The sequence below is a fragment of the Neoarius graeffei genome, chromosome 2 (genome assembly GCF_027579695.1).
Source record: "Neoarius graeffei isolate fNeoGra1 chromosome 2, fNeoGra1.pri, whole genome shotgun sequence".
NCBI classification, from domain to species: Eukaryota; Metazoa; Chordata; class Actinopteri; order Siluriformes; family Ariidae; genus Neoarius; species Neoarius graeffei.
Genome location: NC_083570.1, coordinates 39,627,309 through 39,645,027, shown reverse-complemented (window position 1 = coordinate 39,645,027; position 17,719 = coordinate 39,627,309). Strand labels below are relative to the sequence as shown.

Below are 17,719 nucleotides of genomic sequence, written 5' to 3'. Positions count from 1 at the left end.
TAAAGGTGGCACAATGAGTTATTAAGTCTAGGGGGCGATTACATTTTCACATGGGTGATATGGGGATTGCATAACCTTTTTATCCCTTCAATAAATAATCTGATCATTTAAAACTGTTTTGTGTTTCCTCATGCTCTCTTTATCTCATATTACATTTTGTATGAGGATCTGAAACCATTTAGTGTGACAAATATGCAAATAACAGAAATCAGAAGGGGATAAATATTTTTCAAGGCACTGTAATCCATAAACAGGAAGGGCCTGAGGAACAGGAAGTGTTTGTGCTTACATGGTAGGGAGCTCTCTGTTCGTAAGGTGTCAAAGTATAACATGTAGCAGGAGCTTGTAAGTTATGAAGCTTAATAATTGTTGAATTGTTCATGACTTGTATCCTTCATTTCTCTGTGAAATGTTCCTGTATTGGAAAATTCTATATGCCAAGGTAACACATTTGTTCAGAGCTCCGTTGACACAAATTTATCAGTAGTGGTTTCAGGAATTGGTATTCACTGATGATAACCAAACAAAGTAAGATAAGGCATGAGGCATTGATTAACACACTGGCTGGTACCCTTAATGAAGTTTGAGTGTAACTAAACATGTATGTGTATTTAACAGTAATTATTTTTAACCCAAAAGCAGAAATTAAACATAAGTGAGCGAGTTAAACTGCAGATCTATAAAACGTCCATTGGTGGAAGCATGGAATACTCTATGCTAGGGATTTAACAGAATATCAGTACACCGTTTGGATTGAACAGATAATGTATCCTAAACAATTACAAACAGATATGAACATGAGGCAGAGTATTTATTGTTGTTGCTTTTGTTTCTTGTTCTGGCAATGACAGCATTCTTTTATACAACCCCGATTCAAAAAAAAAAGTTGGGACACTGTGCAACATGTAAATAAAAACAGAATGTGAAGATTTGCAAATCATAGAAACCCTATATTTCATTCAAAATAATACAAGGACAATATATCAAAAGTTGAAACTGAGAAATTTTTATTGTTTTTTAAAATATATGCTCATTTTGAATTTGATGTACGCAACATGTTTCAGAAAAGTTGGGACGGGTCAACAAAAGACTGAAAAAGTTGTGTAATGCTAAAAAAACCTAATTTGGTTAATTGGCAACAGGTCAGTAACATGATTGGGTATAAAAAGAGCATCCCAGAGAGGCGGAGTCTCTCAGAAGTAAAGATGGGGAGGGGTTCACCGCTCTGTGAAGGACTGTGTGGGCAAACAGTGCAACAATTTAAGAATAACGTTCCTCAATGTAAAACTGCAAATAATTTGGGTATCATCATGAAAAGATTCAGAGAATCTGGGGAAATCTCTGTATGTAAGAGACAAGGCTGAAAACTGACACTGGATGCCTGTGACCTTCAGGCCCTCAGGTGACACTGCATTAAAAGCAGATACGTGTCTGTAGTGGAAATCACTGTATGGGCTCAGGAACACTTCAGAAAACCATCGTCTGTGGAAATAATTCATTACTGCATCCAAAATGCAAGTTAAAACCAGATATAAACAATATCCAGAAGCACTGCCACCTTCTCTGGGCCCGAGCTCTTTTATGATGGACTGAGGCAAAGTGGAAAATTGTCCCGAGGTTTGACGAATCAAAAGTAGAAATTCTTTTTAGAAATCATGGACACCACGTCCTCCAGGCTAAAGAGGAGAGGGACCATCTGGCTTGTTATCAGTGCACAGTTCAAAAGCCAGCATCTGTGATGGTATAAGGGTGCATTAGTGCACATGACATGGGTAGCTTGTACATCTGGGAAGGCATCATTAATGCTGAATGATATATACACGTTTCAGAGCAACATGCTTCCATCCAGACAAAATCGTTTTCAGCGAAGGCCTTCCTTCTTTCAGCAAGACAACGCAAAACCGCTTTCTGCACGTATTAAAACTGCATGGCTCCGTAGTAAAAGAGTCCAGGTGCTAAACTGGCCTGCCTGCAGTCCAGACCTGTCTCCCGTTTAAAACATTTGTTGCATTATGAAACACAAAATACGACAAAGGAGACTGTGAACTGTTGAGCGACTGAAATTGTATATCAGGCAAGAATGGGACAACATTTCTCTTTCAAAACTACAGCAATTGGTCTCCTCAGTTCCCAAACATTTAGTGTGTTGTTAAAAGTAGAGGGGATGCAACACAGTGGTAAACATGCCCCTGTCCCAACTTTTTTTGAAACATGTTGCTGACATCAAATTCAAAATGAGCATATATTTTTCAAAAAACAATAACATTTCTTAGTTTCAATATTTGATATGTTGTCTTTGTACTATTTTCAATTAAATGTAGGGTTTCCATGATTTGCAAATTATTGCATGGTATTTATTTAGTTTACACAGCATCCCAACTTTTTTGGAATTGGGGTTATAGAATAGTTAGCTTGCTTATTCACTCATATTACAAAGAACATACAAAGCTTGCCAGGACATCAGGTTCAGGAGTTGAATAAAGTTGTGTTCTATCGGTAAGTCGTCTTCTTCTTTCAATTGCTCCCGCTCATTCAGGGTCACCACAGTGGATCTGTTCTGTATATTTTATTTGGCATAGGTTTTTCACCAGATGCCCTTCCTGACGCAACCCTCCCCAATCTATCTGGGCTTGGGACTGACACTAAGTATGCATTGTCTTGTGCAACCCCAGTGGCTGAGTATTTTACCTTATCTGCATGTCTTTGAACTGTGGGGGAAACCGGAGCACCCGGAGGAAACCCACGCAGACACAGGGAGAACATGCAAACTCCACACAGAAAGGCCCCTGTCAGCCAAGTCCTATTGGTGAGTAATTGGTCAATTAAAAATGACTTCTTTTTCAGGAGCCCAATTTTTTCAGTGTTTTATAGTGTTTCCAAGGCATAGTGATAACGTTTACATTTAAAGAATAAATACCTTCTGGCATAGACAACACGCAGTTCTGGTTGACATCCAAATATTAAAATATACATTATTAAGAACACCCATCCACCTGCTGTTTTATGCGGTTCTCTAATCAGCCAATCCCTTGACAGCAGCACAATGCATAAAATCATGCAGATACAAATCAAGAGCTTCGTTTCATGTTCACTTCAAACATCAGAATGGGAAAAATTGTGATCTCAGAGTATGACTTTCACTGTGGCACTGTGGGTGTTGGTGTCAGATGGACTGGTTCGAATATTTCAGAAACTGCTGATCTCCTGGGGTTTTCACACACAACAGTCTCTAAAGTTTACATAGAATGGTGCGAAAAACAAACAATTTTATTTATTTTTGCGTGAGCAACAGTTCTGTGGGTAGAAACAAATGCCTTGTTGATAAGAGAGGTCAGAGGAAAATGGCCAGATTGGTTCAAGCTGCCAGGAAGGATATAGCAACTCTCAATCACTCTTTACAACCGTGATGTGCAGAAAAGCATCTCAGCATGCAACAGCAGAAGACCACACCGGGTTCCACTCCTGCAGCCAAGAACAGGAATCTTTGAATTAAGAAAAAGTTCCTATTAAAGTGGCAGGTGAGTGTATATGAATATTTTGAACACAGAACAGATACAGAAAATGGCATTGTGTTATACCCCTGCTGGAGAAGTCGATTTTCATAATAGCCCATGAACAGGAAGTTTGCTTACTTATTTACATTCAGGTTACACACAGCTACAGTATAATTCAAGGTTCATGCTTATCAACTGTGCTACCAACTGCTCTGATCCATTCTGATGCCCTTCTTCTGGCTGGAGTTCGCATCACATCGCTCCAGTGGAGGATGGCTCCATATGGACAGTTGAAAGATGCACTTAGATGATGCTCTGGACACTTACAGTTTTGCTACGATGGTTTAGGACTAGGCACGGTGGTGTAGTGGTTAGCGCTGTCGCCTCACAGCAAGAAGGTCCGGGTTCGAGCCCCGTGGCCGGCGAGGGCCTTTCTGTGCGGAGTTTGCATGTTCTCCCCGTGTCTGCGTGGGTTTCCCCCACAGTCCAAAGACATGCAGGTTAGGTTAACTGGTGACTCTAAATTGACCGTAGGTGTGAATGAGAGTGTGAATGGTTGTCTATGTGTCAGCCCTGTGATGACCTGGCGACTTGTCCAGGGTGTACCCTGCCTTTCGCCCGTAGTCAGCTGGGATAGGCTCCAGCTTGCCTGCGACCCTGTAGAGCAGGATAAAGCGGCTAGAGATAATGAGATGAGATGAGATGAGGTTTAGGACTACAACTTACATGATAACTTTAGGACTGCAGTTGTCATGAACAGTTTTGCACTCAAGTCTCCATCAATGAACAGTTGATAACATCAACAAAATAGACTTCATGCTAAAACTATAATGAATTTCCTGGTTACACAATTATACTTTGTGACTATATAGAAGTGAGTCACTTATAGAAGTGAGTTATTTATAATCACGCTATCTGTTATCACCCAGATGACAATGGGTTCTTTTTTGAGTCTGGTTTCTCCCTCATGATGTCTCAGGGAGTTTTTCCTTGCCACTGTTACTTCAGGCTTGCTCATGAGGGATACATTTATTAGTTCATATGTTTAAAATCTTTATTTTTCTGTAAATTGCATTTAGTATCCAAATGATATGTGACCAAATTTGTTGCAATCATTTCTTATATTGATGACTGAACAAGCAATAAATGCTTCTTCACTCATGATAAATACATGATGTACATAGAGCATACACAATGGGCCTCATTTATCAAGCTGGATATGAATCAATTTATCTGTAATTAGTTTGTAGGAGGAGTTACATCATAAATTTGGTATTCATAAGAATTCTGTTAGTTTGGAAAAATGTTCCTATCCTACAAAAACTCTTCAGATTGTGTAAATTGAAGCAAACATAAACTACTTTTGGACAAATAAGACGAGTCATTCAATTAAGACCATGTCACTGCAATAAAAAGAAAGCCTTTATTTGTCACATATACATTATAGTGAAATTATTTTCTAGTACTACTGTAGAAAAGGATGATGGGCTGCAACAACTCAGATGGCATATCCTGGAAGTCAGTTCTGTTGAATGGCATCTTCTTTTAATGCTGTGCCACATTTTAGTGCCAGCACTAAGTGACTGATAAGTGAGTGATCTGGTATGTCTCAACCTACAGTGTGCTGTATGCTCCTTAGTGTGCATGCTTTCCTTCTTTTCTGACACAGCATCGGGGAGGGTGCTGTGAGTGAGAGGCTGAAATATGTGAGAGGTTGAAGTGCGCGAGAGGCCGAAGTGCAAGGGAGGCTGAAATGTAAGACAGGTTGAAATGTCCGAGAAGCTGAAGTGTGCAAGAGGCTGAAGTGTGCGAGGGGATGAAATGTCCGAGAGGATGAAGTGTGCGAGAGGCCGAAATGTCCGAGAGGATGAAGTGTGCGAGAGGCCGAAATGTCCGAGAGGATGAAGTGTGCGAGAGGCCGAAATGTCCGAGAGGATGAAGTGTGCGAGAGGCCGAAATGTCCGAGAGGATGAAGTGTGCGAGAGGCCGAAATGTCCGAGAGGATGAAGTGTGCGAGAGGCCGAAATGTCCGAGAGGATGAAATGTGCGAGAGGTCGAAATCTTTGAGAGGATGAAGTGTGCGAGAGGTCGAAATGCCCGAAACAATGAAGTGTGCGAGAGGTCGAAATGTCCGAGAGGATAAAGCATGTGAGAGGCCGAAATATGTGAGAGGCTGAAATGTATGAAAGGCTGAAATGTGCGAGAGGCTGAAGTGTGCGAAAGGCTGAAATGTGCGATAGGTTGAAATGTCTGAAAGGCTGACATGTGTGAGAGGCTGAAGAGTGCAATAGGTAGGAATGTCTGAGAGGCACATTTCATGGTGTCCATGACTATCTGTGCACTTTTTTTATAATTTCTCAGTGCTGTTTCACTGCTAAATAATATTTTTATATCACAGTTCTGTTGAATTCTCAAATCTGATCGATCAGGTGTGCATTATTTTGTAGTTACAACTTTCTTAAAAAAACAAAAATGAACAAACAAAAAAACTGATAAAGTCCACCCAGTGTGTGTTCATTATCAGTTACCATATGCTCATGTGAGTCAACTCCAGAACAGTGCGCTTTAGGAAAACGGGGGGAAAAATGCTTGTATAAAATAAACATTAGACACAATCATAAAAATTTTCAACTTAAATAAGGGGACAAACTACTCACATTTCCTCAGAATGATCATATAATGAGTCCTGCTTAATGACCAGGATCTTTTGGCACAAACTCTGCCTCTGCCAGGAGGTTAAGACCAGGAAGTAGATTTGAATAGAATAATTATAGAAAATTATAAATCTGATTCAACACAGAAATGGATGTGGGGGCACAACATGTGGGAGTCATCTCCACACCGTATCTGAACCCTGCTGGCAAACCTGTGCTCTAAATTGTTCACATGTGGAGGTGGGAAGATGTTAATCATGCCATACTGTGTTTTGACCTTTTGACCCTCAGTATTCTTCTGAATTTGGAGTTTTGGATTGTGTTTGTTTACTTTGTCTACCTGGATTCTATAATTAAACTCCTTGACACATGGATCTTCAGCCTCCTCCTGAGTCTGGTCTGTTACACAGAGGTTTATGTTTGTGTAAAAATAAAGCTGTACAGTAAACCCATAGGTTCGATCTCAAATTATGAAGCACTGCATGCATTTATACAGTATATACATTCACTCATTCATCTTCAGTAAGCATGTTATCCTGGTCTGGGTCACGCTGGATCCGGAGCCTGTCTTTAAAGGCTGCCAATAAGCATAGAATTAAATATATATAGCATTATAACATAACTAAACATTTAAAAAGACAGGAATTGTGATTAATACAGTACACTGGATTAATACTTTTAATACATAAAGTATTGAGGTATTTTGAAAATGCTTTGATTTAACTCACAGGTACAAGAACTGTGCTTTCGTTAAAGTGAAAAATGAATGAAGAGCTATCAAGAGCTGGACTAGAAGAAAACCAAAGTGTTAGGATACACTCAGTAACATCTCTGCACTGTTTAAATGTCAGATTTACTGCTCGGTCCAGAGATACTGACCAAACAACCACAGCTGGTGGGAACGCAATAGCGCCGACACAGCTGATATGTTCATTTCCACTGTTGCTGGATTCAGTCACTTTTATCCTTATTTGACTCTGAAGCACCTGGAGAGCAGAAATAAAGCACATCATTTGTATTCTGTTTCAAGGATAACACAAATCTCAGTCACCAGTCTTTGTTCATCATTTTTATTTCTTAGCTTTGACATTCCAGCATCACCCTGTAGTGTAAAATGTTCTCACATTCCTTGGCAGTTTTACAGACATGCAAATGAATCACTGTTCCTGAGAAGGCTGGCTATATCGTTATTGTTACATCATCAGGTTGAATCATGCTGACTGACACACAGACCATTTGGCCTTCTCCAAACATCAACATGTCTAGTGATTAGCAGAAAAGGTCAAATGTGACTCATTAGGGCATATTTCCATTTCTTAGTTATTATTTTGGCATGTAACAATTCACCCAATTTACGATTCGATTCATGATATTGGGTTCACGATTTGATTTTCCGATAATATTTTTGAAAGACTATTTTATTACCAAAAAATTTGCAACATTTACACTGAGCAGCTATAATATTATGACCACTGATAGGTGACATGAATAACACTATCTCATTACAATGGCACCTGTTAAGGAGTGGGATATATTATGCAGCAAGAGAACAGTCAGGTCTTGAGGTTGATGTGTTGGAAGCAGGAAAAATGGGCAAGCGTAAGGATCTGAGCAACTTTGACAAGGGCCAAATTGTGATGGCTAGATGACTGGGTCTGACCATCTCCAAAATGGCACATCTTGTGGGGTGTTCCTGATATGCAGTGGTTAGTACCTACCAAAAGTGGTCCAAGGAAGGACAACCGGTGAACTGGCAACAGGGCCATGGGCAGCCAAGGCTCAGTGATTCGCATAGGGCACAAAGAGAAGTCCATATGGTTCAATCCCACAGCTACTGTAACACAAACTGCTGAAAAGGTTAATGCTGACACCTTTCTGTTTTAACCAACATTAACTTTTTCAGCAGTTTGTGCTACAGTAGCTCTTCTGTGATATTGGACCATATAGGCTTGCCTTCATGCACCATGCAAATCAATGAGCCTTCGACACCCATGTCCCTGTCGCCAGTTCACCGGTTGTCCTTCCTTGGACCACTTTTGATAGGTACTAACCACTGCATACTGGGAACATGCCATTGTAACACCAGAATCAAATGTTATTCACGTCACCTGTCAGTGGTTTTAATGTTATGGCTAATCGGTTATTTTACTATTCTTGATCAACTTAAATTTCCTTTTTTTAAAAAAAAACAACAACAAACATTTTGTTACATTTTCTTAATAACCAACAATAATGATTGACCCACAAAGGTTGGAGGAAAATATAATAGCCTATTAACGAAAATATTCCTTTTATTAAAAAATGGAAAAATTAATAACAAATAGGCCTTTTCTTAATAAACATTTATACTACCTCGATTTGCTTCTCTATTCTTTAGCTTTGAGCAGTCTGTAAAAAGAGAGCTCTGATTTCTTGTTAAATCTATTTGTCCAATCAATCACACAATTGCTCGTTCCCATTTTAGATTTTTTTTTGTCTCCGTGTGTGTGTGTGTATTTTCATGGCATTAGGGCTGAGCTACTTCCATTTATGGTGAAGTCATGCATATTCCCCGCTATTGTATGGTAAACATTATATTGTACAAATCGTCATAAATTTGTATCGCAATTTATTGTCACGACATATCATTACATGTCTAGTTATTAGTCTAAAATGTTTTGGTTATAAAACTGTATTTAGGTGCGAGTGGTTTGGCAAAATGCATAACATGCACGTAACATTAATTTTTTGTGTCAGAGGTGCTTCTGTAGTATTTTCTAAAGCCATCATGTTGACCAACTCTCCTCTGAAGTTGCAATTAGTTCATCCTGTCATTATTCTTTTGCAAAAAAAAAATTAGCTGTTTTTATAACTAATAAACTGTTTATGTTTACGATTGTGTATTCCGTTATTCACTACCCTATATGCCCAAGAGTTTAGTGTAGTGTATCAAAGAATTACTTTCAGTCAGTTATTTTTTTCATCAGTTATTTAGTCAGTAAAAATCCTGCACTGGTTTATTTTACCCCAAAATATTATGAATGTTGAAACTACTAGTAAGCAGTTCACACTCTGCCAGCTATCATTAACTCTTAGTCACATTAACCACCAAGAGGCAAAGTATCTACAAGTACTAGGCATATATAGTAAGTGAACACTGGAAGTGTAGAATTATTTATGTAGGTCTAGGTTTGTGTGTGCAAGTACTCGAAAAAAAGCACTCAGTGATTTGTGGGTCAGTGTCAATCAGGTGGGAGGCCAAGAAGACTTCACCATCTGCTGTTATCAGACTGCTCACACTCCCATCTGTTTCTGACACCCACGATGCTCTGTGCGCCTAAGCTCTAATAATGCTAATAGCAGAGGAGTGCATGTGTGGGTGTAGACCAGAAGACCACATATATGCATATTTGGAGAAATTCTCCTCTTGAGTGTGGTAGACAACTAGAAAACTACAACTAATTTCTAGGAGTCATCATATACCACCCATCATGTTACACACTGTATCAAAGAAAAAAAATACACACACACACACACACACACACACACACACACACACACACACACACACACACACACACACAGTGTCTTGCAAAAGTATTCATCCCCCTTCCCCCTTTGTTTGTCCGTCCTGTTTTGTCACAGCTGGAATTAAAATGAATTTTTGGAGGGTTAGCACCATTTCATTTACACAACATGCCTACCACTTTAAAGGTGCAAATTGTTGTTTTATTGTGACACAAACAATAATTAAGATGAAAAAACAGAAATCCGGAGTGTGCATAGGTATTCACCCCCCTTTTGTATGAAACCCCTAAATAAGAGCTGCTCCAACCAATTCACTTCATAACTCACAGAATTAGTTGATTAAGATCCACCTGTGTGCAATCAAAGTGTCACATGAGCTGTCACATGATGTCTGGATAAATCAACCTGTTCTGGAAGGACCCTGACTCTGCAACACTACTAAGCAAGCAACATGAAAACCAAGGAGCCTCCAAACAGGTCAGAGACAAAGTTGTGGAGAAGGAAAGATCAGGGTTGGGTTATAAAAAAAAAAACAAACAAACTTTGAATATCCCAGGAAGCACCATTAAATCCATTATAGCAAAATGGAAAGAATGTCACCACTACAAACCTGACAAGAGAAGGCCGCCCACCAAAACTCACAGACTGGGCAAGGTCCGGGCATTAATCAGAAATGCACCAAAGACACCAAAGATAACACTGAAGGAGCGGCAAAGATCCACAGCGGAGATGGGAGTATCTGCCCATAGGACCACTTTAAGCCATACACTCCACAGAGCGGGGCTTTATGGAAGAGTGGCCAGAAAAAAGCCACTGCCTAAGAAAACATGTTTGGGAGTTTGCCCAACAGCATGTAGCAGACTCCCCAAACATGGAAGAAGATTCTCTGGTCAAATGAGACTTAAATTTATATTTTTGGCCATCATGGGAAATGCCATGTGTGGTGCAAACCCAACACACTGAGAACACCATTCCTACAGTGAAGCATGGTGGTGGCAGCATCATGCTGTGGGGATGTTTTTCATCTGCAGGGACAGGAAAGCTGGTCAGGACTGAAGGAAAGATGGATGGCACTAAATACAGGGCAATTCTGGAGGAAAAGCTGTTTGAATCGGTCAGAGGTTTGAGACTGGGACAAAGGTTCATGTTCCAGCAGGACAATGACCTTAAACATACTGCTAAAGCTACACTGGAGTGGTTTAAAGGGAAACATTTAAATGTCTTGGAATGGCCTCGTCAAAGCCCAGACCTCAATCCAATTGAGAATCTGTAGCATAACTTGAAGATTGCTGTACACCAATGCAACCCATATAACTTGAAGGAGTTGGAGCAGTTTTGCCTTGAGGAATGGGCAAAAATCCCAGTGGTTAGATGTGCTAAGCTAATAGACATATACCCCAAGAGACTTACAGCTGTAATTGCAGCAAAAGGTGGCTCTACAAAGTATAGCACTGACTTTGGGAGGAGGGTGAATACCTATGCACACTTTAGATTTCTGTTTTTTCATCTTAATTATTGTGTCACAACAAAACAACAATTTTCACCTTTAAAGTGGTAGGCATTTTGTGTAAATCAAATGGTGCAAAACCCCCCCAAAATCCATTTTAATTCCAGCTTGTAATGCGACAAAACAAGACAAACACAAAAGGGGGATGAATACTTTTTCAAGACATTGTGTGTTTTATATACACACACACACACTTACTCCTTGAGGAATCCCAGATATAACTGTTAAGAATCTCCCCCATGATGTAGTACAGGCTGGTGAGTGCTGTGAGGCAGATGAAGAAGGCAGCTCTGGCCACTGTGTCAATGTGCTCTAACAGTGGGTACACCCAAACTCCCGTCACATTATACACCCAACACATCCTAAAAGACAGAGACAAGGAGACTGTTACGCGTCAGAATACCCAGACACAAACAGGACAACGTAGTGTACGCAATTCAATGCAGTGAGGAATGCATAGACCTGTACATTGGAAAAATGAAACAACTGCTTCACAAACACATGGCTCAACACAGGAGAGCCAGTTCCTCAGGCCAGGACTCTGCAGTCTATCTTCATCTCAATAACAAAGGACACTCGTTTCAGGACTGCAATGTACGCATTCTAGCCAGAGAAGACCGGTAATTTGAAAGAGGAGTAAAAGAAGCCATCTTCATCAACCTGGAACGACCATCACTGGACAGAGGAGGTGGTCTGATACACCACTTATCAGCCACCTACAGTGCAGTCCTTGGCACACTTCCCAGAAAACTGAATACACATCCACACCAAGACTCAGCTGACTTCAATGACTCACATGATGGCAGAGAGAGCCAGCGACCCACAGATCACCCTAATGACCCTCTAGGCTGCTAACACCATTCACACCCGGCCTCCAGTGACCCGAACACATACAGGATGACTGAGAGGGTCAACGACCCATGTGACCTCAATAACTCTCCTTAGGGTTGTTTTTGGTCCACTAGAGGATAAATACCTGGAACTCCCCACGAGTCAGACAGAACTGAAGAAGCCTTTTGGATGAGAGCTGAAACGTCTTCAAGGATTTCAAGCTTCTTCAGCACCTATGGTTTACGATGACCTGAATGACTGAGAACCTTCACAGACATACTGTTACGTGTCATACATTCTTGTAGCCTGTTCTTCTCTCTGTCTGACCTGCCGTATGAAAAGCTGCAGAATCAGTCATTGGAGTGTCAATGTGTCTACCAGGACCATCTCAGCATTTCAGACACTGCTCCTATTGTTTCTCTAAAGAACCTCTTATTCAGAGTATGCAGTCATCTTGTGCAAGCGGATTCGTCTGCTAAAACCCTTAGAATGTAAACATGATATAAAATCAACTCCAGGATTACTGGCACAAACAGCAAAATTAAAGGCTACATGTTCTGTACCTTTAGTGTGTAAAGGCAGTTTATTTTAGGAGTATGAACGGATATTCGTTTCATAAATCCTTTTTTTCCCCATTTTCATCAAGGATGTCTGTAATTCTTCTATCTATTTTGAGTCATGAGCTAACATGCTCAACACATAATTGCACCAGGTGACAAAGATCATTCTGTTTTTTTTTTTAATAATTAGGGCCTGACTGATAAAGGTGTTTTGGCACCGATCCTGATTTAAAAAAAAAAAAAGTTCTGTGATTACCAATAACTGATATTATCGACTGATACACACTCCTCAAAAATTTTCTTCATTCAAATAGAAATAAATTAAAATATTGTGAATAGCACAGAAATAGTCAAGCAGGCCTAATTGTACATGGAAAAAAAATCCCATTTTGTACTATGTACACAACAGAATTCCTTTAGTCTTACATACATAAATATTCATCTGGAAACATGCGCATTTATTAGTTATGTGTTTTCAAGGTATAGCCTATTCAGGAAAAGAAAAAAAATGTTTAATCCATCTTCATCACTCAAATATTACATACACCGATCAGCCATAACAATATGACCACTGACAGATGAAGTGAATAACATTGATTATCTCATTACAATGGCACCTGTCAAGGGCTGGGATATATTAGGCAGCAAGAGAACAGTCAGTTCTTGAAGTTGATGTGTTGAAAGCAGGAAAAATGGGCAAGCGTAAGGATCTGAGTGACTCTGACAAGGGCCAAATTATGATGGTTAGATTACTGGGTCTGAGCATCTCCAAAATGGCACATCTTGTGGGGTGTTCCCAGTATGCAGTTGTTAGTACCTACGAAAAGTGGTCCAAGGAAGGTGAACCAATGACAGGGTCATGGTTGTCGAAGGCTCATTGATTCACATGGGGCATGAATGCTACCCCATATGGAAGAATCCCACAGTTTGTGCTACAGTAACTCTTCTGTGGGATTGGATCATATGGGCTAGCCTTCATACCCCATCAATGAGCCTTTGACACCCAAGACCCTGTCGCCAGTTCACCGGTTGTCCTTCCTTGGACCACTTTTGGTAGGTACTAACCACTGCATGCTAGGAACACCCCATGAGATGTGCCATTTTGGAGATACTCAGACCCAGTCATCCAGCCATCACAATTTGGCACTTGTCAAAGTCGCTCAGATCCTTACGCTTGCCCACTTTTCCTGCTTCCAACACATCAACTTCCAGACCTGATTGTTCTCTTGCTGCCTAATATATCCCACCCCTTGACAGGTGCCACTGTAATGAGATAATCTATGTTTTTCACTTCACCTGTCAGTGGTCATAATGTTCTGGCTGATCAATGTAGAGGCAATGTTAATATAACTATGAAATACTTTAGGACACATTATTTGTTTATTCATATACTGTAGGAACTGTCTAAAAATAATTTCTGTTCAAAATAAAAAATATGGTTTGTACTTCTTACATGCTGTTGCTACTTTGCTTGATTCTGCTTGGGTCAGCTGATTGTTGTGATTTTTGGTGTTCTCTATACATGTTGCCAACAGTGGCATTGCCATGTGCCGTCTGGTGGACAAACTACACAGTGACAATACTCATAACCTGGTTAAAGGATCCATCTTCCGTCTTCCCATTTCTTTTTAATTTTTATTTATTGGCCATTAGAAAAGCCAATACAATTGATCAGCAATTAACTCATTATAACCGATTTATCGATCAGGCCCTTATAATAATAATAATAGAGCAAATACTAATACATGGCAGAAATCAACCTCCACTATCCTCCAGGAAATTACGTTTTAAATTAGTAAAGAAAAGAATTTCCCCAACCAGAATTTGTAACATCTGCACAAGCTCTGATTTCAATATTTCTTCATCTACTGAGTAGCTAGAGTTAAAGTGTGTCACAGTAAAGGATTTCCACAATTCAGAGTGATTACCCTTATTTAGAAATGTGCAATTCGTTACACTCTCTATCTGTCTGTCACACACTAATACTCATGCACAGTCCCAGAACTTGGCTGATAATCTCCATCTTGTACAAAAGCCAACCTCAGAGTCAGTGAAGAGCATTAGATAACCTGCTTAATTTTATGACAAGAATTCAGATTGTATGTGTTGATTTTTTTTTCTTTCAATTTTCTTTCTGAAGCACTAAAAATTCACCAAATGTGGGCCAAGTGGCAAAAAAAAAAAAAAGGCTGAAGGAAAGGAAAGAATTCACTTTAATACCTGTGGTTGGGGTAAAGGGGGAAGTGATGTAAACAAATCCCTAACTGAGATCCTAGCATTGATGTCACTTCGACCAAATATAATCCTGTCCAATTCAAATCATCCACATGTCACAAAACAGACATAAATCTATTATTTTTTTCGCAGTCCGGTTTCCATCAAATCCTGCCAAATCCTGACTGGCTGGCGAGCGGGTCCGTATTCTACAATACGGACCCCAGTTACGGACCCCGGTTATGGACCTCTGGCGACTCGCTCGTTCACAACAACAACAAACATAGTAGCATTTTTTGTCAACATTTATCTTTTTTATAAGATTTATTTATAAGATAATCAAAAATCTTATAAATTTTTGTCAGCATTTCTCAGGAAAACAGCATTAATTTTACAGCATGGATAGTGATAATTTTGTATAAATAGGAGACTACATAGGCGGCAAAATGTATTTTTTCCCTGCCATGGAAATGCACTTGTATACCGAGGAGGAAGCAATTTGCATTACAGCCGTGAATGAGGATTCAAAATGGCGGCTCGGCTCGGTTTTCCCTTTCGGGCGCTCTCGTTTTCTGTTAGAATTTGGTAAAGAAAAAAATAAATATATTATTTACCAGCTTAAGGTCAGTCCATATGGTGAAATACCGTGACCTCGGCCTTGAATACTGACCTCAGCCCAGAGGGCCTCGGTCAGTACTTTCAAGACCTCAGTCACGGTATTTCACGATACGGACCTCCCAGCTGGTAAATAACATATATATATATATATATATATATATATATATATATATATATATATATATATATATTGTCATTTTTCATTAATCTCTTTACTGAGAAAAAAAAAAAACAGAACCCAATTTTATCTCTTTGGCAGTTGGTGGTAATTTGACCACAGAATCTACAGCTATTTGAAAAGTGACTAAGTAAATTTCTTGGTAGCAAGATCCTAAAATCATTCATTTTTAAATCAGTAGCTTTTTCACTGACAAGGGGATACAATTCAATACTATCATCGTCACCACCTCAACTTTTTTGACCTTTTTTTTCCCACAAAATTACTTCTAACAAACTATAATACAGGCTTTAATCTTATATACAGTATGTGTGATTTTTATTTAGCAAGGAAAGTCTTGTTGTTTACCAAAGTGGTAGCTTTTAACCAGGGGTTCGAGTGGAATAGGTACTGGAACTCTGACAATGATTAGGGAGGAGGTTGACGTTTCAGGGAAGTGTGCTACAAACAAATTGGGACATTTCAACTGAAATAACTTGGAGGGCAATTAATTTTTTTTGTCTGATTGGAGTTAATTTACATAGCTACTGATATTTCCTCAACTAGCAACCAATTTGTGTTAACAGGTTACTAGATAGCTAACCTAATCTCCAAACGAACACATGTGGACACAACAAGGATTTAACTAAAGCCAAGATTACTACATATACCTTTACAAGATTAACTGATCTAATAATCTGTTAATAATCTGAATGATGCATCAGAATAGAAACGTTCATGTATACACTTCATGTATACAGCCGTTCTGGATTATTCCAGCTCATTTTAACCCCTGCTTTTAATATATGCAGAAGAGTTAGGTCATATTGTTCTAGAAAAACATGCTGAAACCTTGAATATACAGTGTTATAGAGGGCTTGTGTACAGAAAGACCTGACACTGGTTTAATGATGACAGATAGTCACAGTGATAATCAGTGAAGGTAGTTACCAAAGAACATATCCCACACAGAAGCTGCACACAGCCAAGAGTCCACACACCCTGCTGGGATAGAGATGATGTGTGGTTCTCATCTCAATGATGATGAAAGGAAGCACCGTTGTATGCTGGGGAAGAGGGAAATAAATTAATCACAAAAATGAAATAATACATTATAACAGTTTTATTATAAATTTACAACAGTGTCATATCAGGGGAAGTGCTTTATATGTTCAAATCATTCAGCTAATCCAAATTAGAAATGTAAGTGAGATTTTGTTCAGCGTTAGTAGTCATGATCTGCCTGAACTTTCCTTTTAATATTTGTTATCAGAACCAGAGGGGGATGATTTACCCCTCCATGCCATATGCTTGTGAAGTCTGACGTCAATAGCCATTTCCAAGGCCAAACGCCCCTTCACTATTGCCAACGAAGAGACTCTGTCTCTAGATTTGGTGATATTCAAGACCCCTTTAGTGTCTTTAATTTAAAAAAAAAAAAAAAAAAAGACTAGACAAATCTAGCGACTTTTTCAGCACACGTCAGTGACTGTCTTGAACCTGACATGGCTCTCCTGTTGACATCACAGCTGCTGTTATAGGAGTGTAAAAAGCAGGTTTGCTTGACTCAGTGTAACACCTGACTTGCACTTGCAACCAATCACTGATAACCATGGTCCCCCAACCAAAAACTGATAACCATCTTCCCCTGACCAGTAACTGATTACCATGTTCCCGCCCCACAACCAAATCTCTGACAAACACGGTTCCACCCCCTGATGAATCACTGATAACCATGGTCCCGCCCCACTACTAAATCTCTGATAACCATGGTTCCACCCCCTGACCAATCACTGATAACCATGGTCCGGCCCCACAACCAAATCTTTGATAATCATGGTTCCACCCCTGATCAATCACTGATAACCATGGTCCCCCTGACCAGTAACTGATTACCATGGACCCGGCCCACAACCAAATATCTGATTATCATGGTTCCACCCCCTGACCAATCACTGATAACCATGACCCCACCTCCCAACCAATTCACTGATAACCATTGTCCCACCTCACAACCAAATCACTAATAACCATGGTCTCCCTGACCAATAATTGATAAACATGGTCCCCCTGACCAATCACTGATAACCATGGTCCTGCCCCACAACCAAATCTTTGATAATCATGGTTCCACCCCCTGACCAATCACTGATAACCATGATCCCCCTGACCAATCA

The 17,719-nt window shown here is 39.7% G+C and overlaps 1 protein-coding gene across 1 annotated transcript in view; it reads right to left on the bottom strand.

The window, feature by feature from the left end:
- Window positions 1-7,091: 7,091 nt before the first annotated feature.
- aig1 (androgen-induced 1 (H. sapiens)) overlaps window positions 7,092-17,719 on the bottom strand; it is a 70,530-nt gene continuing 59,902 nt past the window's right edge. The window contains exons 4-6 of the mRNA XM_060907560.1: window positions 16,494-16,609; window positions 11,361-11,524; window positions 7,092-7,134 (exon numbers count right to left, since the gene is read on the bottom strand). Coding sequence (XP_060763543.1) covers window positions 7,100-7,134; window positions 11,361-11,524; window positions 16,494-16,609 — 315 coding nt within the window. The 3' untranslated portion in view covers window positions 7,092-7,099. The remainder of the gene's footprint in view (window positions 7,135-11,360; window positions 11,525-16,493; window positions 16,610-17,719) is intronic.